This window comes from Nothoprocta perdicaria, unplaced genomic scaffold (assembly GCF_003342845.1).
Source record: "Nothoprocta perdicaria isolate Ctin4 unplaced genomic scaffold, notPer1 scaffold_454, whole genome shotgun sequence".
In the NCBI taxonomy this organism is placed as follows: domain Eukaryota; kingdom Metazoa; phylum Chordata; class Aves; order Tinamiformes; family Tinamidae; genus Nothoprocta; species Nothoprocta perdicaria.
In genome coordinates this window covers 125,610-150,224 of record NW_020455704.1, presented here as the reverse complement: position 1 = coordinate 150,224, position 24,615 = coordinate 125,610, and the positions used below count along the sequence as shown (strand labels likewise).

Sequence of the window (24,615 nt, the reverse complement as noted above, 5' to 3'; positions counted from 1 at the left end):
AGCAATTGTTGAGTAAGTTCAGAGCAAGAAGACATTCAGATTTCGACCAGTGTTCTGATTCCTCCAACTATTTTTAATTGAAGTATTGCGCACAGTCTGTAACTAGTGTGCTTTTTCTGTAACTCTGCAGGCAAGCCTACCGTGTTGCAAGCTTATGGCAGACGACACCAGTGTCTGTTATGACTTCACTCAGCCTCAGCTCAAGGTGGACCTTTCCCTGAAAAACACCAAAAATACCACATTAAATTTCACATTATGCATAGGCTGTCATATTATTTCAACTTAAAATCCCAAAAGACTGTTTTATTCAATTTCAGCACATAAAAACTCCACTATTGTCCCTTATCTCATCTCTGTATATTTTACTAATTGAGGAATGCCTCTGGTCTGAGACGAAAATATTTTGTTGTAGCTTTATCTCTATTTAGCTTTTTAAAAGCTAAACAAAGATCTGCAGCACAATTTTCAAATAGATACCACATCATCACAGTGTGTCACAAATGGATACCTACAAGTCTTGTGTTTTAAATGTTAGAAAATTACAGGGTCTAAAAATCAGGAAGTAGTGTAAAAAAAAAAAGGTCAAACATGCTGCTGCCATTCATAGCATCTATAATTACATACTTTTCCACTCCTTACCACCACAAAAAGTAACGTGGGCCAAAACTATGCTTGAGTATACTGAGAAAATAAAGGCAATCACAAATACTCGCTGCATTCCTCTTAGTAATACTATTACATTTTGAAACATGAGCAAATATTCTCACTGGCAAAACCTCAGCAACACTCATGCTGCATATATAGCAAACAAAACACATTTTGTTTTGGGCCTATTCTGGCATACCAGAGCTGCCCACTCATCTATTTAAAGTTAATAGGGCCAAAATTGAGTCCCTGACCTTCATAACTACCTCCCCTTCGCCCTTTTAACTGAAGGGACCTACAAACCTCCCTGCTAGTGACTCGGGGGGCGAAAGCAGGTATCTTCTTCGAGCCTGTTCTACCTCAGGTGCTGCGAGAGGCTGTTGCCACCCCAGCATAAGATCTTCCAGATTTGACCTTTCTCTTGTTCACGCCCCCAGAACCCTGATCAGACACTTGGTCTTTTCTCGCTGCCTGCAGCAGCCTCCTGCTCCTCTCTGTGGGTGTCTACCCTGCTTGTGCCTGCGCACGCATCCTGCACCCGTCCGTGAGAGATCCTGCTCATATCCTGGAAGATACTGCTGATGCACAACCTCTCTCCTCCTCTTTGGGTACTCCTGCCCCAGGACTGCTCTTTCTGCATGCAAGCTTCAGGCTGACTTAGGCATTTGCACTCACCTGACCTTTATCATCTACTTCTACCTTCAGTATTCTGACTGACTAAGATCTTTCTCTAGTTGAGGACTACAGTACAGGCCTTTCAAGTACATTTGGCAGAAGACATTCCTGTTGATTCAGAAAGCAAAAGCCCTGAGCTGTATAAAACAAGCCCCCTTCACTGCATCTGGCCCTTGGACTCCTGGTGCTTCACTCCTGTTTCACCAAGAAATGAATTCCCAGTTAATGCAGCACACAGAAAGGCCAACATCTCTCATTTTCTTCCAGCCTCAAGTCAGTCCTCATAAGTGTGGAAAAGATTTCCCTTCACAAACATGTAAGGCCAGCTCTACAAGCACTTCTCTAAGACTCAGTCCTGCTACAGTGACCATAAAACACACGTAACAAGGGCTAAGCCTGCAATGAGCTGAGAATTTTAATCATGTGGCACAGTTTTCTGGCTTTATTTTTGCTAGGTTTTGCTCTTCGCTGTTATCTCTTCAGTGGGTCACATATTATCCCAGGAGCTACCATGAGGCACTAGAGAACAGATATATATTATGTACCTATAACAAACGCTGCTGCCATCTTTTATTGATCTTCTACATGTTATTTTTATTACAGAAATTAACACCAATCATAGCTTTGAACAAATTAAGGGGCAGGAAGAGATTCAGAAACTCTAGAGAAAATATCAGAGAAAAGATGGTGTTTTTTATAGAAATATTTCTGCTGATCTTAAGCAGAGAGAAAACTGGTCTCAAGAAGAAAAAAAAATGCCTCAATACACTTAAGTGAGCCTGATTATAAACTCACACTCCCAATTCACTAGATGTCTTTGAAACTGAGTAAGCAAGATGGTTCAGAATGAGAAATTAAGCTCAAAAAATGTTTTTAAGTCAGCATTATTTCACACTTTTTCCCAGCTCTATTAAGTATATTTAAAAAAAAGGAAGTGCAGCCTCCTTTGGGATAAAAGCCAATTTTTCTTGAGGCTCTCGGTTTTCTCTTGTGAAGACTCTGAGAGTGGCCAGCTGCTGCACAAGCGACTCGGAGCTTTGCAGAGCAAAACAAAGGTCATGGAATCACTTGGGCTGTCAGCCCCATGACTGTTCCCGGAATACCTCATTACTTCCAGTGAAAGAATTCAGATACAAAAAGACCTTAAAATAAAATAAGGCTGTGCTAATACACTTAGGAGGTTGCCTTTGCGGAGAATAACCCCTACATGGGCGGAATGCCTCTTCCCAAATCAATTATACCTTTAGGCAAAACAGAAGGATCCATCTAAATAAATTTACTCTTGAGCAATACCATTAGTTGGCCTCTAAAACATTGGATAGTGCATTTTTCAAAGAGAAGATAAAAAAACTACATAGCAAATGAGCATAAAATCATCCTTTCATCTAACGAACACAAGATCAATCAATTACCTACACAGAATTAAATGGACCACAAAAACAGGAAGTGGCCAACGTGTTTGTTTACTGACAATTTTTAACTGAGAAATTAGTATTTTTAAGAGAACTATTGTGATAATATCTATAGCTTTGAGTTGTGCTAGGTGCACCCACTGAAGACAGCCTCTATGAGCAAGAAAGACCAGAAAAAACAGCAGGATTAAAAAAAAAAAAAAAAAAAAAAAACAATTTTAGAGCTCCCCATTTGAGAGTTGCTCCTGGTGAACAGGAACACTGGGTCCCCACCGCAGACCCAGGACGTGATTCTAGGATCAGTCCCAGGCCTGTGTCCAAGACACAAACTTTTTTCCTCCATCTGTGAGGAAACTCTGGGAAGATCCTGGAGRTTCGACAACTTTGAAGCAGATTGCATTAATTACTACATACATTTGTACCAAAAAARGCATGTCACGATGTTCCTAGAAGCATCAATGTTCATCAGGACACCTTTCATATTTAGCTGGACAGAACTTGCTCAAGGAACAAAGTACAAGTCGTGCCAACTCCCCCACTGATCAACACTTCCTTTTTCATAAGCACTAGGTCAAATGTCCTTCCTAACCGTGTCTGACATACCATTTTGGGCCCGACCAGGTTTCACATTTCAGTTCTTTATTAAAGAAGTTGCCAGTAGATTGAGTTTCTTGTAGAGAAGTAAACAGKGTTCAAGAAGAAAACAGTAGCAAAACTGTAAAACAGCCATACTAAGAACTACACGATGCTTGTTAAATATTCCCTTTATTAAAAACATAAAAGATTCAAGTTCTGCTGACAGTCTCACAGCTTTAACTGGTATCASTAAGACCAACAAGCACACTTTTCAAAAAACAAATTGAACTATTTATAAGCTTGCAAAGCAACTAAAAGAAAAAAAGAAAAATGAAATAAAAAACAGAGTCAAGGTTCTTCTCTTCTGTCTCCAAGTTTATTTCTCCTTGGAATGCAATCTTACATTACTATAGACTTAAATACCAGGAGACGGTGATAAAGCAAGTAAAACTGTATAAATGCTACTTACCTGTATCATGTTTCCAGCAGTTGCAAATTTGTGGTTTAATTTAAACACAGTGTGTTAAAGGAGGAAAAAAACCCCACACGACCACAGATTATCCTGAGGTTATTCTCATTACAAAGCTCTGCCACAAAAAGCGGCGTGAGCCACTGTGGAGCATTTGGGGCAAGTGGTCGGCCCCGGAGACAGTAACTCCAGAGCCGCCCGGGCAGCACGAGGAGGCATTTCTGGGAGCAGTGGAGCACCAGGAGACATGACACGCATTTGGACCGGCATCTAACGCCCATCATGTGATGCAGCGGTCGAGTGTGGACGCGGATGAAACATCTGACCTAACTCGAAACAGATGCAGCCTGAGTTTTCAGGGAAAGAGTTACCAAAAAAAAAAAAAACCTACTAAAAAAGAAAAAAACCTCAGATACAATAGAAACCTCTGCACTGTGTCTTAGGTTTCTGTAATTACACAAAGGATTGTGAGTGCCTACCCACATCTGTTAAATCACATGCATGTTCAAGGAGCTATCAACTAGATCCTCACTAGGTCACCCTTTCTGTTACTACAAAATAGCTTTCAGAAATACTTCACTTTTAAAAAACATGAAGGAAAACATGTCTTCATTGTCAATTTTGAACAAAGATATATAAAATACTCAATCCTCTTGCCTGAAAACTCAGAATCAAGACAACTGTCTTCACACGAAGGTTCACGCACAACTAGAACTCTTGCTCCCAGGCAATAACAGCAGTTGGTGCCACAGATCTCTTTCCCGCAACGACGGTGCCTGGGCAGGGATTTCCAAACCCGTTTCCCAGCCGGATCCAGCGGAGGCCGAGCTCAGCCCGGCTCCGCAGCCCGGCTTGGCAGGAGGCCCCGGCGGCCTCCGCAGGCCTCGCGCTGCCCGACCAGCGGCCGCAGCCCCCCGGTGCCCGGGGACACCGAGGCCGGAGGAGCGGCAGGGAGGGCCACACTAAGCAAGTGGCCTAACACAGATCCACTATTCCAGGTCCTTGGGAGTTTAGGGTCAGGGTGCTCCCAGARTGCTGGTTTATGGCTCCCGCTACAACAAGAACGCGGTTTAAAAGTTTCCCAGCTTGCAGAAAAGAGCCCTGGGAGAACCTCAGCGCTGCAGCCGAACAYGGACCAGCCTGAGGCAAGCGACAACCTGCACTGCTGCTTTCTCTGCCTTCCCAAAATGTTGTTTCAGGACCTGTTAAACGTCRTTAGTCAGATCCTGTCTGCTGTGACACCCTCTTGGGCAGCGGAGGTGCCTCTCTCTGGCGCTGGTAGAGCTGGAAAGCAAACAAACCAAGCAGACCCCAGGCCCCAAGGGCTCCTTAATGCTGTCTGGGAGGGGGCAGAAGGGGTAAGAGCAGCTCCTGCGCTGAGGTAAATCCAGCCCGGCACTGTTAACAACCACCCCACCCCAGGCCGCAGCCTGGTGCAAGGCTGGGAACAGGAGGAAGGGCTTGTGTGTCTGCTCGCTGCCCTTGCTGCGCTAACAGCGGCTGCTGCTGCTAGCAGAGGGCTGCTGGGGAAGGTCTAAGGACCACAGGCTGCCCCTTGGACCATGAGGAGCATGGAAGSAGCCTGGCACAAACCCCAAATTACTGATGAGGAAAGCACAGCAGCTCTGATTAATGCTGTGTGGATTCAGAGCTGCTAGGCAAAGCAGAACTTAACGCCTGCTTGGGCTCCACACACACAAGCAAAGACACACGAGGGTGTCAGCAGCCCTGGGGAATCAGCAGGGCATCTTTACACACATGTGCAGGACTAACATCCCTGCTTCTTTAGGGGAAGAGGACTTCAGTGCAGCCAGAGTCCTTGCAACTGTTTGTGCTTGCTTCCCAGATACTTGAATGTGATGCACAGAGGGGATGTTAATCACCTGGCTTTCATGTCCCCAGACAAACTGTGTTCTTCAGATTTTAGATTCAGCTACACTATCTTCAAATAACTAAATTTTAATGAACTAGTAGGTGATCTTTACTATGTGCTATATTTCAGATTAGCTTTCCACAGTAAAAAGACAAAAGCAAAGAGACCACCTTCCTCCTGTGTGCAGACAGGCTCGAATAGAGCGCTCCTGTATTTGAAAGGGGAAGAAGTCTTGCCACAAAGCAGGATTTGGTCAATAACTGATCTTTGCATTTATCAGAAACATTATTACGAAACATTTCCCACTGTTTACACATTCAAATTCTCTGAACTACTTAGCTTGGGAGGCACGCAGCCTTGAAAATCACCCACTCTTCCAAAACAGAGATCTCCTATCTCTTCAAAACAACTACAGGAGAGAAACCCGAAAGCCACTGCTCATAAAAGAGGGTCACACCCAGTTATTTCCTGTGTGCGGTTGAAAGCTGATACTGAACCTGGAAGCAGCTGCTGCCTTTTAGAATTTGCATAAAGCCAAAGCTTACAGCAGGTTACACAAAATGTGCCGGTGACTGACTCATCCTTACGCTAGAAGCATTTAAATACCTAAACAAAGACAGTTAATGTCAACAGCAGACAATGTATATGCTATGCTCTGTTTAAATAAGGAGATAAGTCTATCAATCATTGGAGCGATACAGTGCAGTACAGTTGCTTATTAAGACAACTTGATGAACTTGGTTATCTTCAATCTCTTATGCTTAATAAAAATGGCAATTAACATCTGAATCATTCCACTTTAACACAGTTTGCTCTACCGATATTTAAAAACAAAAAAAGTATTTGTATAAAAATATTGCTCCTGTGGAGGCAGGTAGATACGGAAAAGATTGTTGTGACAGATAGAGATAGCAAAAGAAAAAGCAACACATTTCCAGCTTCCTCTAAAGATCCAGGATAAATTCTCTTTAACTGTCAAACAGGCTGAACTTTGTGGAGCTAATTCAGAAGCTTGAGGTGAAYTCCTGGGTTTCATTCATGAAACTTGACCTTTGGAGATGGACACTGCACTGGATGGGAAGGTACTAACAAAGGAGGAGATTCTTCTGAGCAGCACAGAGCTCTCTGGCCATACTCTTCTTATATTTAAGAAGCATTTCAGGCCCTATAGTGATTTTCAGTCTTAAAAAAAAAAAAAAAAAAAAAAAAGGATTAAGGATTTTAGGGCTACTCTGCAAACATATGTTAAGCTACGTTTTCCACTAGTGATGCACAGTCCAAGCACGAAGCACCACTCGTATCAGTTCATTCTCAAGAACTGGCCTCTGTAATCATTTAATCGACAATAAAGAGGCCAGTGCAAGTAAAATACAAACTGGCAGAAGGAGGAAGGGCTTTCGGTGTCTGAAGAAAGCATTTCTTGGCATCTGTGAATCATTAGCACAAAGCTTCATGTACAGAAGGCTAAGATGTGAGACAATTTACTTCCTCAGTGCTGGTTATCTGCCATTTACTTCTTTTTGTTGTTGTTGTAGTTAAGTTGATAGCTAAAGGGATAAGTTTCAGATAGATCAAAGTTCTTCAGAGGAGGAAGGGGAAATGAGCAATTTTCAAGTTTTATGTCATTTCTCCCYCTCTAGCTCCCCACCAAAACAGTAAGTTTTATAAAAGCCCTTGAGAATGACTGGCTGTGGAAAAGCACTCTGTCACCGAGCACTGAGAACTCGCCTGTGAGAACACGGGACCATTTTACATTTGTCACTGCCGTGGGGGAAGTAGCCCAAAGGACACTTGAAAAGAGGAACCTTGTAATGCAAGAGCCTGCCCATGAAAACATTTCAGAATGAACTAACTCCCCTTGCATTCTTCCCCCTCCTTAACATCTATCACTACCATTTGGAGTATGTTGGGTATTTTGGTGTTCATCAGAATGCATTTGGCTCTTTAACTGCTTCACTGATTACTTGTAGACAAAGATGATTTGAGCTGAAAAGCTCAAACTTTGCAGAACAGACCTGAACTGGTCAGAAGGGCTGAAGTTACTGTAGGAAAAAGGAGAAAAAAAAAGGGCAAAAAAGAGAAAACTGCTCAAAAATAACAACAACAACAAAAAAAGGCCATATAAAGATCAGAAGTGCACTTGAGCTTAAACTCCACTSAGAACATATGGACCACTGGGAGCATCTGTCATCTAGAGCCCCAGGCAAATATTTGAATCAGTTACTGTTGGGTAAACTGGTGCATGTAAAGAGGAAGCAAAGATGGACAGCTCAGGAGAGATGCACACACAGTAGCAGAACGAGAAAAGAGCAGATCCTGAAAGACAAAAGACTAGTAGGGAAGAGACATCCCATGGAAAATGTGCAACTCCATGCTGTTACTACACGTTATCAGCTTAAAAAATGGTTGTCTTTGCTAGTCCCTGCCTCTGGCTGAGGCTGCCCACTCRTGCACAGGCTGTTTCAAAGCAAAGCTAAACCACTTTCAGTCCTCAAGTCCTGTTTTACTTTCCAGGGAAATGTTTGAGTGCTGTTACTCTTGAACGCTGCATGACAAAAGCTTAGGACTGGGAAGCTCCCACTGAGGAGCAGRGAGGCTCTGCCAGAGGATGGGGACTTCAGCTCCTTCAACTAAGTCTGCACAAACCCATCTGGTTACGGTCTCATACTTTCCAAACAAGTTCTCCAGTCTGGAAAATTAAGCCATGAATTATGCATTTCATGGCTGTTGTCAAATTTTATTTTGCTCTCTGTGTAATAAATCTTCCTGGCAGCATTTAACATGTTTTAATATATTCAAAAAGAAAATGCTCATAATTCACGTAATTTCATATATGTAGACTGAACAAATACCACTGAAGTTTAATCATTTGCCCTCACAGAGCAGCTTCAACTTCAACCTCTTGCAGCACAGCAGGCCTATCACCTATCACCCAGGCTAGGAACAGCATGTGGAGTACGTACGGGCAGCACGACGACAGAAACGCGGTGGGTTATTTCCAAGCGGGAAGAGTAAGAAGAGCTATGAAGCTCCTCATAGAGAGGGACATCGAGTGGTGGTGCTGAGACTACAAGCTCTCTTGGCTGCCCTTTACAACCAACCAACCAACCACAGCATGGATGATCAAGAGCAATCATGATCCTAAAGGACTCCAACATAACTTCCATCTTTGCAGTGCTGTCAGGCATCAAGCAACCAACACACACGGCTTCAAAGCACCTGACATCTCCATAGGTAGACAGCCAACTGAGTCCTGTTGTGTCAGTTCTCCCACGTTGATACAGTCGCTGTCTGCAATAAAGACTGTCTTGCACCATCTTGCACTGAAGTGCAAGTCCATCATAGTCCCACCTTGTGCTCCTGACAATACACCTCTAGAAGCCAGGGAGAATCGTCAGCTGTGGAAAATCATAAACCCAGGCAAAGCCTCAAGCTAAGCAACTCTATAAGTAGATATGATGGTGTTACCCAACGTTGCCATTTATATTTGGGGGTTGTTTTAATATATAGGCTTACTGTATTTTTGTGTGGCAGGATACTTATAAAGTAAGGGCTTCCAAATAAAACTCGAAAAACAACACATAGATATTAAGAAAACCCCTCAACTTTGGCAACAGTAGGATTCTACATATTTTACAATTTTGCACTTGCAAGAGAGACAGCAATCTTTATCTAATATACTATTTCAAGCATACATATGAGGAACAAAAGTTCTACTCACTAAATTTTGGGTAGCAAACTCAAAACAACAGTTCTGACATGCAGAAAAGCTTATTATCCTTAACTGAAAATAAATGCTTTTATTTTCAAAGTTAAGGTTAGCTTCTCCCAAGATCAGGCATCTGAGAAGAGAAGCACCCAAGACCATCAATATTTCAATAACTCATTCATTCTAAGATCATTTTCAATTTTTTACTGTGCTAGTTGGTTGCTTAAAAATAAATAAATGAATAAATAGATAGATAAATAAAGAGTCTTAACACTGTTATTCACCCCCTTTTTGACTTCAAGCTAGTCGCATTCTCTCTGCCAGATGATTTCTCCCTGYATTCAAAGCATGGGGGTTACAGTAGCTTACCTCAACACAGTGCTCTGATGCATAACTAAATAACCATAAAGTGCTCTATGACATGGAAAATAGTATTAAGGCCACTGACCGACAAAATCAGAAGTAGGTGCAGGCGTTCCTGGCACGAGGCCCAGTGCTTAATCCACTAGATTATGTGGACAACGAGGACAATTTCTAGAATGATTAACTGAGAGACGTTGAATTAAAATTGCTTTTTGACTATTAGTTTTTGTATAACTCAGCGGAAATATTAACCATTTAAACTGTGTTCTGCAGTTTTCCTCCAAAATTAATAACACTGCACAAGAATCTCTTCTGATTAACACAAATATTCTTTCTTTTGCCAACAAAAGAGTAAATATGTAGGGAAAATAAAAAGAAGGTACAACTGAAATATCATAAATCCAAAAACAGTATCAAAAATACTCTTTCATTTGGCTATCATCTTTGCATAAGGATTCCTAAAAAACTTATAGAGTTCTCACTTATAGAGAACAATGCCCTCTTAGAGACTTCTTAAAATTTAAAGACTCAGTAAATTGCCCAAGTCATCTGAGTGCAGTTCGTATTTATATTAGTTGTAATAAATGCTTATCATGGAGACCAGAAACAGCTTTTAACAGTCGGGCTCTTGTGAAGATACAAACAGAGGAAGTGATAAACTGGACAAACAAAGAGCATGCTGTCTAGCATGTGCTCCCCATCTCCCCAAGCAGCTAGAACTGTCTGCAAACCTTTCRGTTACGAGTTCACAGCATTATATTACCACAGCTGTCCTGGGTCCAAGAAGCTTCCACAAGCTCCTTTTGTGTCAATATTATGGCAAAATAAACAGTGAGGAATGATCTCAATATTGGCCTTTTCAAATGATAAATTATAAAAGGAAAGTTTTCATATCCTGCAGGAAATAAACGCGAAATCTATTGTTTTAAAAGTCACTGTCACAGGAGACTTTGCGGCAGACAAGGGTAAACAGAATAGACTTCAATGATAAAAGGCTGTTAAAAGCCTTTCCATAACCAATGGCATGAAATGTGGCATTAAAGAGGATCGATATTTTACGAGAGAATGTTATAGACTGAACCAGCTGGCATGAGGCTTTCTTTGTATCACGTGTCCAACACTGGATTATTTAACTATCTTTCCGAGTAAACGAAATTCAGCTTTGAATATATTTTCATGTACGCTTTACTACGCATACTACATAGGTGAATGCCTATGCAATAAGTAGTAACCTCAGGCCTCATGTATGCAGACTTAAATGCAGCTTGAAAAGTTGGTACTTCTCTATGTCCAAACCTACCACACAGTTATCTRAGCAGCATTTCTCCTCACGTTAACCGGACACTGTTGCACAGGTAAGATTGGAGTGTCTGTGAGTTCCTAAACTCTGTTGTTTGAAAGTCATCTATAACATGTATTTACAGGGAGGGGAAAAATGGAAACAGTTAAGTAGCTGATTTATATTGACATGATATCCTACTATATTTTAATTTCTTATTTGGTTGCAACAGCTTTAACAAGAGCCAGCCTTGCAGCAGGTAACAGACTTTGCTCCAACAGAGTCAAGGCACAGCAGAATAGGAGTCACTCACACCATGTACCAAAACCTGGAACCTCCCAAGCCCGAAATGAAGCTGAAGTGACATCATCAGCATTCCCATGGTTTGGAGCAGGGCCTGGAAACCTGGCAGGGAGTGGCTGTGTCTGAGATGTCCTTGCTTTTATTACTGTGATAATCTGCCTACACAATTATTTAAGACAATACCTGCAGCTACTGTTTTCAACTTGGATCTGCCCATGGAGAAGTCAACAGTTAATTTATGGGGTTTTGACAGTAGTTGATATTAGCAGATAACCACATCCCTCCTTGCAATACAGTGATCCTAGAGCTCCTTTAGCTTTTGTATTTCCGTGGCCAGATYCTGGACCCTCTGATTTACTCACACCAATATCTCACTCTGCAAACAACCACCACACACAACCTGCAGACATCAGTGAAACCTAAAGCACACTGAGCAATGCTGTCCTTGTGTGGGAAGCACGACATCTGTCCAAGAGCCACGCAACTCATACAATGGCCACGACCCCCTTATAAATATTCCTTTACCCAGATAATCTCACCTGTACTTCTGAATCAGCATCAACATGCTGGAGTTGAAACCAGGTGTCTCTGTTATGATACTTCTGCAGATCCTCCTTCTGTATAGCTACTTTGCCTGAAAAGAAAGCAAACCAGAAGCACAGTTTAAAAGATGCTACAGTTCTTCCTAAGTACACTTCAATAAGACTTGCATCAGAAACAGGTTTTAAAACGATCATTTAAGGATTATCCTCTTCAATCGGAGCTTCATAACAAGGAAAGGTTTCTTCAGGGCACATTTCCTTACACAATCCATAATTATTTCTGATGAACAGCTTTTTCCACTTTGTATTGTGAAAGACTTGAAAATTCCTAACGGCATACTCACTGAACAGTGTGAATAACTCTGCACCATGGCTTAGGATGCAAATATATATACACATTTTTTTTTTTCATGACACTATAATGGATGGACTCCAGGGTTGGTTGTTTGTTTTTGTTTCTGTTTTTTTTGAGGCAGATGTCTACCATAATCCCAATAGAAAGCTGCAAGCAGAGGGGTTAGTAATAGCGTTTTAGGATGAGGCTTTTGACATTATTTTTATAGCAGTGCAGTTACTAGAGAAGATGTCAACTAAGGACGGAGTCCAACATGTGCATTTTGAGCCTGGGAGCTCCTTGCTGTGCTGAGAGCACTTTACCTCTCTTAGTGGTAAAAGATTTACTCACTTCACTCACTCACATCTTGCGGAGCCTGCAATCGAGAGCCACCCAAGTACTGACATTCCTGTTCCACCTCTAACCGTACAGAGAAAACACACAGTTGAGCTTTTCCCTTCACTGTTTAAAACTCCCTTATTCTCACCAAAATTAGTCATTTCATTTCATTTCATTTCATTTCATTTCATTTCATTTCATTTCATTTCATTTTTGTAGTTAGGGCAACAGCAGCCAATTCCACGCTGTGAACTGGTGCACACACACGCTGAGGCCAATAGGTATGCAAAGCTGAAACTCTTATCGTGCCCAGTCTCTCACAGGCGCCAGGTAGAGCACACTCTGAGTGGTCATGGAACTTTTTCCAAGCTTCTCTCTTCCAAAGCAGAGCAGGGCCTGCTCGTGGATCATGTGCTCCTCGGAAGGCAGCCTTGGGCTGGGTGCTGCCCTAGGCACTGAGAAAAGCTGCGCATTAAAGATGAAAGAATCCAGGGCAGTCAAGAGACATTCACGAGGCTTAAGAAAGTTGCCTTTTGGAAATGGAGCTCAGTAATAGACTTCCCGGACAGGGATGTCCGCATATGACTTGTGACCACAGCTTTGCTGAGGAAATAAAAGGCTTTTCTTAACCAAATCTTGTTAAGAAAATACTCTGGTAGCCAGTCATTGTTGTAAGTGAGAGAGAGATTCCCAAAGCTTCGCAATTGCATGCTGCCTGGCCAAGGGGCAGTAATACACTGCCCCAGAAAACGTTCATGGAAGACRCTTAGAGAAAAAATGCCTGTGGTGGAAGGCTATGAAGATGCATAGATGCATGAAGATGCAGGAAGATGAAGGCAGCCACAAGATGTTCTCCCTTCTGAAACCTAACTGAAGTCTTGACAAGAGTTTGAARTGGGATGAGTCATAAAGCATCTCACATCCCCACTCTCAAATTCTGGTCTTTCCTTTAGCTGTACCTGGACAGATGCACGCAGCTCTCCACTTGCTGGGCTGCTCCCACACGCTTGGTCGCAACTACTGCTGTGTTGTCCTTCTGTCACCTCCAGGCTGCTCCTGCTGACAGTTTCCAGGCTCTCAATCCCGATTTCTAAATTGCTCTGCCGTCCTTCCACAGCTCCTGTCATGGTTTCTGCTTTGGCTTTCACAAGGCTTCTGACACATTACTCCTAAGCCATCCTAACTCTGCTCTCAGCACTCTCCTTCTTGTCCTTTGGAGATTACCAGGCCCCTCTCCTGGCAAACATTAAACTGGGGATTAACGCAGCAGATAAACTGCCAGGCTCCTTATTGGACACGCAGACCTAGCGACTCGAGACTTCCGAGAACCAATAATTAAATTACACAAATCCACATAGTAAGACGGCTGAGAGGGTGAATGAGACACTTGAACTCGAGAGAACAGATGAAGTCACCCTGCTGAGAATCCCTGTAATGATGGCTGTGTATTCTCAAAGTTACCGCTTCCATTACCCAACCAAGGCACTGTCTGGGCAACGGAGCACTGCGTTTAAACACACGACCTTCCCGTAATCGCTCTGGGTCTCAGCTGAGACCGTTCACTTTCACTGCCTGCTGTCCTCGCTCTACCTTTCTCATCCCTCGCGGACATCCCTGCCGGAGCGCAGACCTGCTTCCCGAGCRGCTTCCGCACACGGCCACCTCCCTTGCAGGGCTCTTCCTCAGGGAAAGCTCAAGGACAATTTTACTRTCTTCAGCATAAACGGTGTTACTGTTGCCTCTCTTTCCACACAGAGCCCGACCTGCTCCAGTCCCGACGGTCTGAGGCAGCACAGGGATGCAGGGGTTGGAGACAGCGAGCACATGCCTCCAGCTCCAAAGGGTTAAGGGGATGGCACAACTGTGTTGATGAGGAAGCTGTTTGCACAGCGCTGTGTGCTCTGCAAACACGCAGCTCGTATTAATGAGCCACACTTATTGGCGGCGCTGGCTGGATGCCAGTGTTTTCCAGTTGATGAGGAAGCTGTTTGCACAGCGCTGTGTGCTCTGCAAACACGCAGCTCGTATTAATGAGCCACACTTATTGGCGGCGCTGGCTGGATGCCAGTGTTTTCCACTGTGCACCAAATGATCCCCAAAGAGCAAAAATCAGGAGGGAGAAAAAGAAAAAAGAGGGCAGAAAGAACAAAGGCCTCTCCTTTCACTAGCCCAAGGATGTAAGAAGTGCACTATTGACAGGGCAGCTCAAGCAGCTCCCGTGCGGAGCAGGGCCCTGCAGCAGCTCTGCCCGTGACTCCGCGCCGGCAGTGCCGCTCAGGGGCTCGCACCGGCCGCGCTCCGAGGCCACGGAAGGCACCGGCCGGCACGGAGCAGCCGGGCCCTGCGCTCCCCGTTCCCTCACCCACTGACCTACATGCATTGGCTCCAACAGCTTCTGCGCTCGCAGGATTGAGGTCAAATCTTAAGCTGTTGGCACCTGTAATTTGAAGTGATAAGGGCCTACGATTGTCCTTGAAGATAAATCTGACACCAGAGAAGGAAAAACAACAAAAAAAATTAGTAGTTTATTACAGCTCGCTTAGGGCACTTTCCTCATTGAGATTCTTCCACACTCCCACGCTTAACCCCGATGTCCAACCTTTCTCTCTTTCTGCAGCCTTGGGCTGCTGCCAGACAGCTGCACTAGCCTCCAAACCTGTATCTGAGGCAACCGCTCGCTCACGCCTGCGTCCCCAGAGCCACCCGGGGCCGCAGAGACTCCGCTCTGCAGCTTAACCTTTTAGACGCTGCGTGGAAGGAGATGGGAGACCTAAAGCTTAATGCACGGGAGAGCTTCAAGGCAGGCGCACAGGACACTTCTTGCAAAGCAAGACACGTCCTCGGCGACACGACTGCCGAAGATGCAGTAAAAACATTCTCCTCATTGGAGCTCTTTCCTTCCACACGTCTGCGGTTCATGGGTCGGGGGATGTGACACACACTCCTGCGTATTTTTCAGCCAGGGTGCCAGGGTTTCCCCATGCCTCCCAMTCTCCAGCAGCTCAAACCTTTGCCAGGATATCTAGAGCCTGATCCCCACGTTCAGACAGGACACACAACAGGCCCCAAGGGAGGTTCATCCTTCCATGAGCCTCTCCATCAGGRGAGGAGGGCAGCCCCACTGTGCCCCGCCACTCACCTCCGCACTGGGTATGCTGAAACACCATGAGTGGAATAACCCACMTTTTAACCACCAAACAACGAAAATAAACTCTCTGGGGGAAAAGAAGGGCGGAGGAGGCAGGTTTCAGGGGTCATGCGTGGGTGGCGTTTGCATTTTTAAAGCAGAGACTGTTTCAGGTGACCTGTTTTACAGCTCCCCTGCTCAAAGTCACGTTATGGCAGCTGGGAGACAGAGGATGGCAGAAGGTCAGTCCTCTGGGCACAGAGGCAGCAACGGGGCAACCCGGATGAGTAGGGAAATGGGGCTGACCACTGGAGAGGGTGCTGGTGGAAGCACCACCGCTCGATGCCGGCCCTTGGYGGAGCTCCTGGTGCTCCGCCCAGGGAGCTCTGAAACAGAGCCCATAAAGGTGTCCGAGGTTTTAATTCCGTGCCCAACACCTCCACATGAAGCCTAGCACAGGGCTCGTGACGTGGCCAGGACACCCTCCGTGTGGATGGCGCCTCGGTGGCGGACGCGCCAGGCCCGGCTCTCCCGGTTACTCCGCRCCTCGCAGTGCCCAGGGTGTCCAGGGCGTCGCTTACAGCTAAGGCAGCCGAATGCTCATGTCGGATGCCGGACTCAGAAAACACGTTTCCTTTCAGAAAAGGAAAAAAAGAAAGAGTYGGCCAGCAGTGGGACTGGAATATGCCATTTTACAAGGCCATGAGGCGTAACCTGAATAAACGACCCAGTAGTTATTTTATGAGACTCAGCAAGGCAGAATTTGTGTCATCTTTAAACCATCTAAAGATGCATTTTAAAGTGGAAAAGCAAGAAACTTTGAATATTGCTGCTAAATGAGCTGAAACAATATAGTATTTTTAACGCATCATCCTCCACTAACGCTGTCTGCTGTACGGTTCATTCATTTACAGCAAAACATTAGGTCTGACTCACATGTTAAAGGGACCTAAATTCCTGACTGATTCACTGGTCCCTCAGCTCTGAGCAGGTCTAGTTTGTCTCCTACGTGCACCACGTCAAGGAGCCATCCTGGGTTACAGACCAAAAACATTTATCTTAAGGGTAATAATGAAAAAATTGTTACCAGCTGCCTACATGCTACTGAAAATTTCTACAAGATAAAAATTATTTGTTTGAATTTCTTGCTGAATGCTCTTCATTACAGACAAGTATTTCCACTACAGACAGTGCCCATAAATGCAGACCGATATTGCCAGGGAAGCAGCACAAGCTCCAAGCCAGTTCAGCCCCAACTCTGCTGAGGGGAGAGCAAGGCCAGGCTGGCACTWACACCCCGGCAGAAGCTAACAGGTAACAGAAGGGACTGTTAGGAGAAGATGGGGAATATATTTCCCATGCGGGTTTGCAGCAAGTGTTCAGCAGCCTGCAGAAAAGGATGTGCCGAACAGCCAAGGCTCCTGCACAGTATGCACAGGAGTTTTGTTTATAAGATGTGTACTTGGAGGAGGAAAAAGGAAAACTACATATTTTTTGAAAGCTCAACTTTGTTTTCCTGCTTTTGTGTTCGCTTGTTTTGTTCAAAGATATTGCCAATGCAGCCTAACAATTTAGTCTGTGCAGACAGTATTTACTTTAGGCTTTCTGTGCAACTGTGGAGGATCTTCAGGCCAATTCTAGTTCATAGCTCCTCAAGACTTGTCGTTGTGGGACCCAGTCATCTGCTTCCTTTATTTTATTAGTAGCTCTATTTATACCACAGGCACTGCTCCCATGTCATCCAACAGGCACATCACGGAAACAGCCACCCAAGCTGTGACTTCTGCCGAAGCCTTGGTCAGCAGCGGGGAAGACGGGGAAGGACAGAAACCCAACTGTCTACTTTAACCTTGCTCTCAGTATTGTACTGTATTGGAAGATCTCTCTTCCACTTAACCTAACAGAAAACGTAGTTTAGCAGGAATTGTTCTTTTTTGGGGTTTATTTCAAATGCCACAAGGTATAAAAAGGTGATGTTTCAGTTACACTTGGCAACAACTACTCATGATGGATGGTGAGCTTGGTCTTTTAGTAAAATACGGTGGCAATTCTGTAAACACACCTCCTCCTCTGCCTTGGGCATGCTCATGAACAAAGGCATGGACCGCTCAAACATGCCACCCTTGGACAACTTCCAACCCGGAGCRTTTTCATCCTCTGAGCATGTCCCTGAGCTGGGACTTTTTTTTTYTCTCTCTAATTTAGGCCATAGCAGCCAAATTGCATTACCTCCAAAGGCAGAATTTGTTCGACTGCTTCCCTTGGCTTCAGCTCATTAGTMTTACACAGGAAGATGGTTACAACCTGTTGGGATGCACCATCAAGGGTTACATTTCTTTCAGAGGACACCTAGTAGCCTCTATACAGTCTCTTAGAGCAGTAAGGCGCAGTAAGTGTGAGCAGCTGAATGGCTGTCCAGTCTTCCCCCATATGATCTTCTGCCTCTTCACTTAACAGCTCCGAAATCTGACCTTGGTAGTTTCTTAGTACCAGCCCATCCCACTGCAACCAAACCTGCCCATCAGTCAGAACTTCCACAAACCTAAATATAGAATTTTTATTCCTCAGTGCAATAAGAAGGGTAAAAATTAGTATGATGAAGTAATTTCTTCCTCTTAGAACTTCAATGTGTTGTTTGTATTTTCTTTTGTCCACTTCCCCCTTAATATAGGCATTATCACATCAGTTATGAGTATCTATTAACATAACAAATTAAGTGCTCACGAAAAAGAATACAGGGTGATTTASGCAGATGATAAATAATTGTGTACCTGTCACCTGAATAGCATGTAATCTTTACTATTCTTTTAGTGTTAAAGAGGTTAAATGATTTGGTGTGGCACATTTCCTGTTTTTAACTCATCTATATATTCAAGGACACAGACTTGCAACATGAACTGTTCATTACACACCATAAGAAACTGTTCATTACACACCAGGGCCTATCATGGAGATGTTTTCTTCAGTTAGGCTAGTTCAAACATGAAAGTGTGAGAAAATGCTTCTGTTCTAATGTATTGGCTTGGTTTGGCTCATTTATAATCTCATTTACTATTTCTAAAAAATTTTAAAAAAGAATCAAATTAATAATTAATGAACACATTTACATTTGCCTCATTTAGCAGCATTACTACCCAAATATGCCCTGCACTGAATTCATTCAAAATTCCCATTTCTGCTGTCAGGGAATCAACTGCCAGTTTTTCAGGTCACCCCATTTCCACACAGCTTTTCTCTTTGTAWGCTAAATGAAAATAGCTCTGCCATTTATTGTACACACTCATTTCATTAACTTTGCTTACTGCTCATATTGAATCATTTGGAAGCAGCAAAAGTCATTCATTTATTTTAAAACGAAAAGCTGTTCTGTCTCATCTTTGGCAAGAGAAGGTGAATTAAAATGAAACTTACCATTATTTTTATTTCCTACTTAAATCCTTACATCCTTACAGCATAAATTCACTTAATAAACTCTAGCCAGGTATCAGTCAAAAAGCAAAACGGCAAGAGGCAACATGAGACTAGTCTAGTTCCGTAACAAATGTATGTAAATGTATGTTTGCCACAATTTATCAAACACATAGACAGAATCCRTGCTTTGATCCCCTAAGTTGGGTATTTCATTCATTCTATTTTCATTTCACTGTGTCTTCCAAGACACCGTTCAGAGYCGTATCTCTTCCCCTAACAAAATCCTACATGACTTAGCAAAATACCAGTAGGAAATGTAGGCATAATAAACAAACATGCAAGCCCAAAGATACTTTTATCTGAGCAATCCTCTCATCCTGTCTGCCAAAACAGGACACTGTGTTCCAAAACATATCTGCCACACACGTGCTCGCCTTTCCGAGCTTGTCTGGTTCCCCTCGGAAGTTTCACTCAGAGGTTTCAGGGGCTTCTTGTTTTTCGGTTTCTCCCCCGCCTTCCTTTTGTGCTGGCTTGAGGGCTCTCATCTGCCACATACTGGGCGAGCTGCGTTTTGGATGTAGATAATTTGCTCTCGCCAATGCGTGCGTCACATTTGAAGAAATAACAGAAAGCTTACTCTGAGCTCCAGGCACCCCGGAAATTAATGTYCTAATATTAAAAGGCATTTTTCTAGCCGATCAACTTCCAAATATAGCTGCTGTCACATTCTCACCGTCTTGTGACGTTCGCACTCGGCCTTCTCTCTCAGAAAAGACACCCCAAAAGACCAAGGCAAGCAAACAACGCACACAGATGTCTTCAGCACACCAGGTCCCACAGGAAACACAGCCAAACTCACAAGCTCAGTAACATTTGAACTTAAAATTAGTCACCCTGCATGGAAGGCACTAGACCCCAGTTCCCTTCTTTGAGAAGGGGCATTGCTGGACGGGCCCGGGTGGCCACACTGACTGCAGCAGAAGTGTCTCATGACGACTGCACAGCACAAGTGATCTTTATAATGCAAACAAAGGGCCCCTATTCGCACAGCTCTGCAGCTCGGTGGAAGAGAGACTTTTCTAGCTCTACTCTTAACTAAACTTCTCAGGGCGAGTCTCTTCCAGAGGCCTCTTAAGACTTACTGTATTGAAAATACACATGAAAGCAACCGTTTCTTTTTAATTTTGCAGATATTGCTCCTATGAAAGAGTTCTGTCATTAGGGAGAAGGGGACAGGGAGAGAAAGAAGATAGGAAACTCTGTAAAATCTCAATGTAAAGGGAGAACCCAATTGTTACTTAAGCACTACATTAAAACAGTAGTATATCAATCTGCACTTTTCTGAAATTTCATAAGGTCTGAATTGTTTCAWGTCTTTCAAGTCACCCTTGCTCCACAGAGTAAAACCCTTATCAAGAAATGCCAGTTCAAGGGCTGTTCATGAGCCACTGTAGCAAGAAAAAAATGCTAACACACAGGAGATCTGAGAGAATGATTTCAAGATTGAAATGTTCATCAATTGAAAGAAGGGAGATATTATTTCACATTACAAGTAGGAAGCTGGAGATTAGAGATCTTTCCTAAAGCCCACTCAAAAACCAAACCCTGAAACCCTCACCCAAGTTCTGCATGTGCCAGAACTGAGCCTTAATTTTAGATCAGCCCAGTTCCACCCTAGTTCTTTACCTAACATTCTTCCTGTGCAAAGGCTATGCATGTGTGCTCTTGAGCAACATTATTCTCCCCAGAAAAGGAGAGCTGAAGTTGCTGCTACTTAAATCTGGAGGCAAACCTGAATTATATGAATATGAAGATATTGCCTGTGAGATGCACTCTTGTTTCCTATGAAGCTGCCTTGCCCCACAGCATTACCTCCTGTGGTAGCCTATTTCCTTGGTGATCCTGCTTTTAAGATCTTTCGTGCATCTTGTGCTGTTTCTCAGAAAGAGTCATGATTTTTACCTAACTCGACTTCTGGACACTTGTATTTAAAGATGAGGTTAACACATGCAATTGAAAAAGGTAATTCTTTGCCTCGGGAAAAGTAACCTCAGAAAGAGCTCCCCCAAGCAACAGAATTGTTAATCCTCTCATGTGGAGGAACAAGACCTCCTCAACTACATAATTCAGCCTACCAATTGGTTGAAGGTACCAGGGTCCTAATTTGGAAATACGGCAAAATCTAAGGAGAAACAGGAAAAGAAAAATATCTTTTAAAAGATCACGGTAAGGACTTCTATTTGTCCATGACCGATAGCAATAAAAACCTGCTTGTTGTTAACAGACGCACAGGTATGAGGACACACAGCTAAGAGGAGCTCAGTTCCAAGCTGATGCTCCATAAAGGAATGGAGTAGCTGACAGCAGATTAACACAGTAAATAAGAGACAATTTCGTGTTAAAGACTTGTTCCAGTGAAGTTTAACACAATTTCCAGTAATGTTATTGGATTTTGCATGAAGTTTCACAAGCCCTGACCCAACGAAGCATATCTAGCCATAACATTAAATGCAAAATCCACAAAAACAAGCATTCAAAGCTAACATTCCTACTGAATTCACAAGAGCACATCCTTGCCCAGCCAAGTTCTTTTTATTTATTTATTTACTTTAAATCAAAAACAGCAAAATCAAAAATGCTAGATTCTGCTCACAGATGAGCTAGGGTAGGGCCATAAAGAGAATGATCCACTTTCTCAGCTGCTATATAAATCACAAAACAAAAATGAAAGAGGWAAGACAGTAAATGCATGATAATCTAGTATAATGGAAAGATGAGTGTGAAGAGCTCAACACCACAAATGTGTGCCTGTAGCAAAGCTTTTTTACAGCATTGTACAAACAACAGCTCCACACCAAACAGCTTCCTTACCATCATCAAAATATACACACCTCATTCTACACTGGAATTTAAAAAGTGAGAGACATACCTGCCTTTCTTAACGGATGAATAAATAAAGGAACAAAATCCAAGCAAAACAAGGCCACTAACACAAAGCAAACAATTAGCATAGAAAAAAAAGAATATATTTTTATAAATATATACACATATATGTACATGTATAAATATATATTATGATCAGTCCTCAAAATTTATCTGGTTTTTGGAAGCTTAAATGCCCAAATAAAATGCTTTAAAATTGAAACTGTTCCCCTCTCCGATAACGGGAGTTCAATAAGCTTTTTATCCCTAAAGTTAAACAGAGCATCGTGCCGTTTGCTGCATATGAAATGCATGGCAGGCAATACCTGCAAAATGTGAAATTTTGTCCATTTCCAGCAGGCAGTGGGAGGCTGCTGGAACTGCTCTGTGCAGCGAGGAACAGCTCGCTCTGCTGTAAAGTGCTCTTCGTAAAATTCCTGTCCCTGCTGTACTGCGGGTACCTGGGATCAGTAACTATCACTGTGTAGGCAGCTGGGCTTTAATGATGCTGCCCACAGACAACTCTAATGAGCCCTGCAACTCTCCAAAACTCAAAACTTTATTTAAAAATGCAGTAGGAAATGAGACCGCCAACATGTCAGCACTGCTGTATTGGCCATTGCCGTTAAACTGCAGTCTGCATTTGCCCCCAAATCAATCACTATTTATCTCCTAATCTTCTTTATAACATGTAATCCTGAGCCACTAACTCATCTGACAAAAAAGGAAAGTGCTGGGCATCGTTTATCACTGTCGTTGTTTATCAAACCAAGACCTCCACCTGTAAAGGTCTGCCAGGCAAGATCCAACAGAATTAAGTTAGAAAGAAAATAATAATTTATGAGCACATACCTATGATGGAATCCCTTCGAAAAACATCTCTATCAAAAATATAAAATGACAGATGGCGAAAGGTCCGAGGAATTTCACAGTAAAAATCTTCTCCATAGAAGGGGCTGGGTAAAAAAACAAACAAACAAACAAACGTACATACACACACATACACACAAAGAAAGAGATAAATTAGTGTTGATATCCTGGAGGAAAACACGTGCTTGAACTTCACACCCTGACCATCACTTGGCCGCGCTGCTCTCCCTCCCTAGGAGGTGCATCTGTCTCTCCAAGCGCGGTCTCACTTCGACTCTCCCCACCTACCTCAAACAGCCGTAAATCAAAGATTTCCTGACATGCGAGAAAGAATTTTAATTTAAACTTAAATTTTATTTTTTAAAAAATCCAACAATAACAAGAACCAAGAGTCCCTGAACAGAAGTGGCAGAGACACGATTACTTGCTGGCACACAGTGCCCTGAGCAGGTAGGAGAGACCTCTGCTTACAGCAGACCTTGTAACAGCGGCCACAAGAGCACACAGAGAGGCAGGATAAGCAAATGCAGCAGGGAATCATTGTACACATTTCTCTAGGAGTTTAATTTATGTAAAATACAATGCCTACAGCCACTGCCTCCTTTCTCACCCTTCCCAAAGTTTTTAATTTAAAGGCAGATTCAGACATCTGATGGTAAATAAGCCTTGGAGCTGTCATGATGCTTTTTATATGATAACCCTGCATGTGTCTCTATTTTCACTTGCTGGAATTCCCAGAACAAAGCTCTTTCACAGTACGACTAGGTTTAAATATACATAGATACATATATATATMTATATATATATGCCATCTCAGCACAAAAAGCTCTTTAGAGACTTATGTGGCTTTCTTTGAATCCTACCAATCTAAATGGAAAACACCATCTGAGGCTCCTAGCAGCAGCCCTTTCAGTTTCCCTCTATCCAATTATATGGTTAAGGAATTATGCCTAAGAACCAGGAGCATCTCTCAACATGATTTGTTCCCTGACAGGTTTGTTATTTCACCACAGACTTTTCACCGCACATGCCTGGGTTCCTGCTTCGGTAGATCTAGGCGGGTGGATGCGCTTGGAGTCATATGGAGGAASAGAGCAAGCATTGCAGCTGTAGACWTAAAAATAAAGCTCCAATTCTAATTAACAAGCAGAAAGCCAGGAGGTTTTTACTGCCCCTTTTAAACACAGGCCTCCCTATTGTCTTGGCTAAGCCCCAAACCAGGGGATGGGATTGGGCTGCAGCTTTAATCATTATTGAAGGCTTTTTATGATAGAAAATCACATACCCAAGAGTCAATAGCTCCTTGCATTAACTTGCAATTTTTCATGCATTTTGTCAGTAGAGGCCACTCCCAGGATACCACAGCATAGGTATTATAGATCACTATATACTTTTGCTTATATTTCTGCCTACAGTAAGAATAGACTCCCAAAGGACTCCTGTCYGCCCTCAAAAGCCACCAAATCTTACTCAGAACGTAGAGGCTCTGCATACTGGCTGAGCACTCAACASTGTATTCAAAGAAAATGCGTCAAACTGGGTTATTTCATTAAGCCCAGAGACATCTCTGAAAAGCAGGAAACACCTTTTTATACTGCTGGCCCACCAGCAACATGGAAGAAATATATCAGGTGAACCATGAGGCCCAAAGCACAGACACGTGCTGAACTCCTGCCACCAAGACGGAGTCCACTGCTTAAACCTAAAGGCATCCGGCTGGAAATCAGAGCAAGGGAGCAACCAACGGGCGGGTGACTCCTTCAGCC

At 43.2% G+C, this 24,615-nt stretch overlaps 1 protein-coding gene across 1 annotated transcript in view; it reads right to left on the bottom strand.

The window, feature by feature from the left end:
- RASA3 (RAS p21 protein activator 3) overlaps positions 1 to 24,615 on the bottom strand; it is a 122,872-nt gene that overhangs the window by 54,687 nt on the left and 43,570 nt on the right. Inside the window, exons 3-5 of the mRNA XM_026046691.1 lie at positions 22,832 to 22,935; positions 11,844 to 11,938; positions 141 to 217 (exon numbers count right to left, since the gene is read on the bottom strand). Coding sequence (XP_025902476.1) covers positions 141 to 217; positions 11,844 to 11,938; positions 22,832 to 22,935 — 276 coding nt within the window. The remainder of the gene's footprint in view (positions 1 to 140; positions 218 to 11,843; positions 11,939 to 22,831; positions 22,936 to 24,615) is intronic.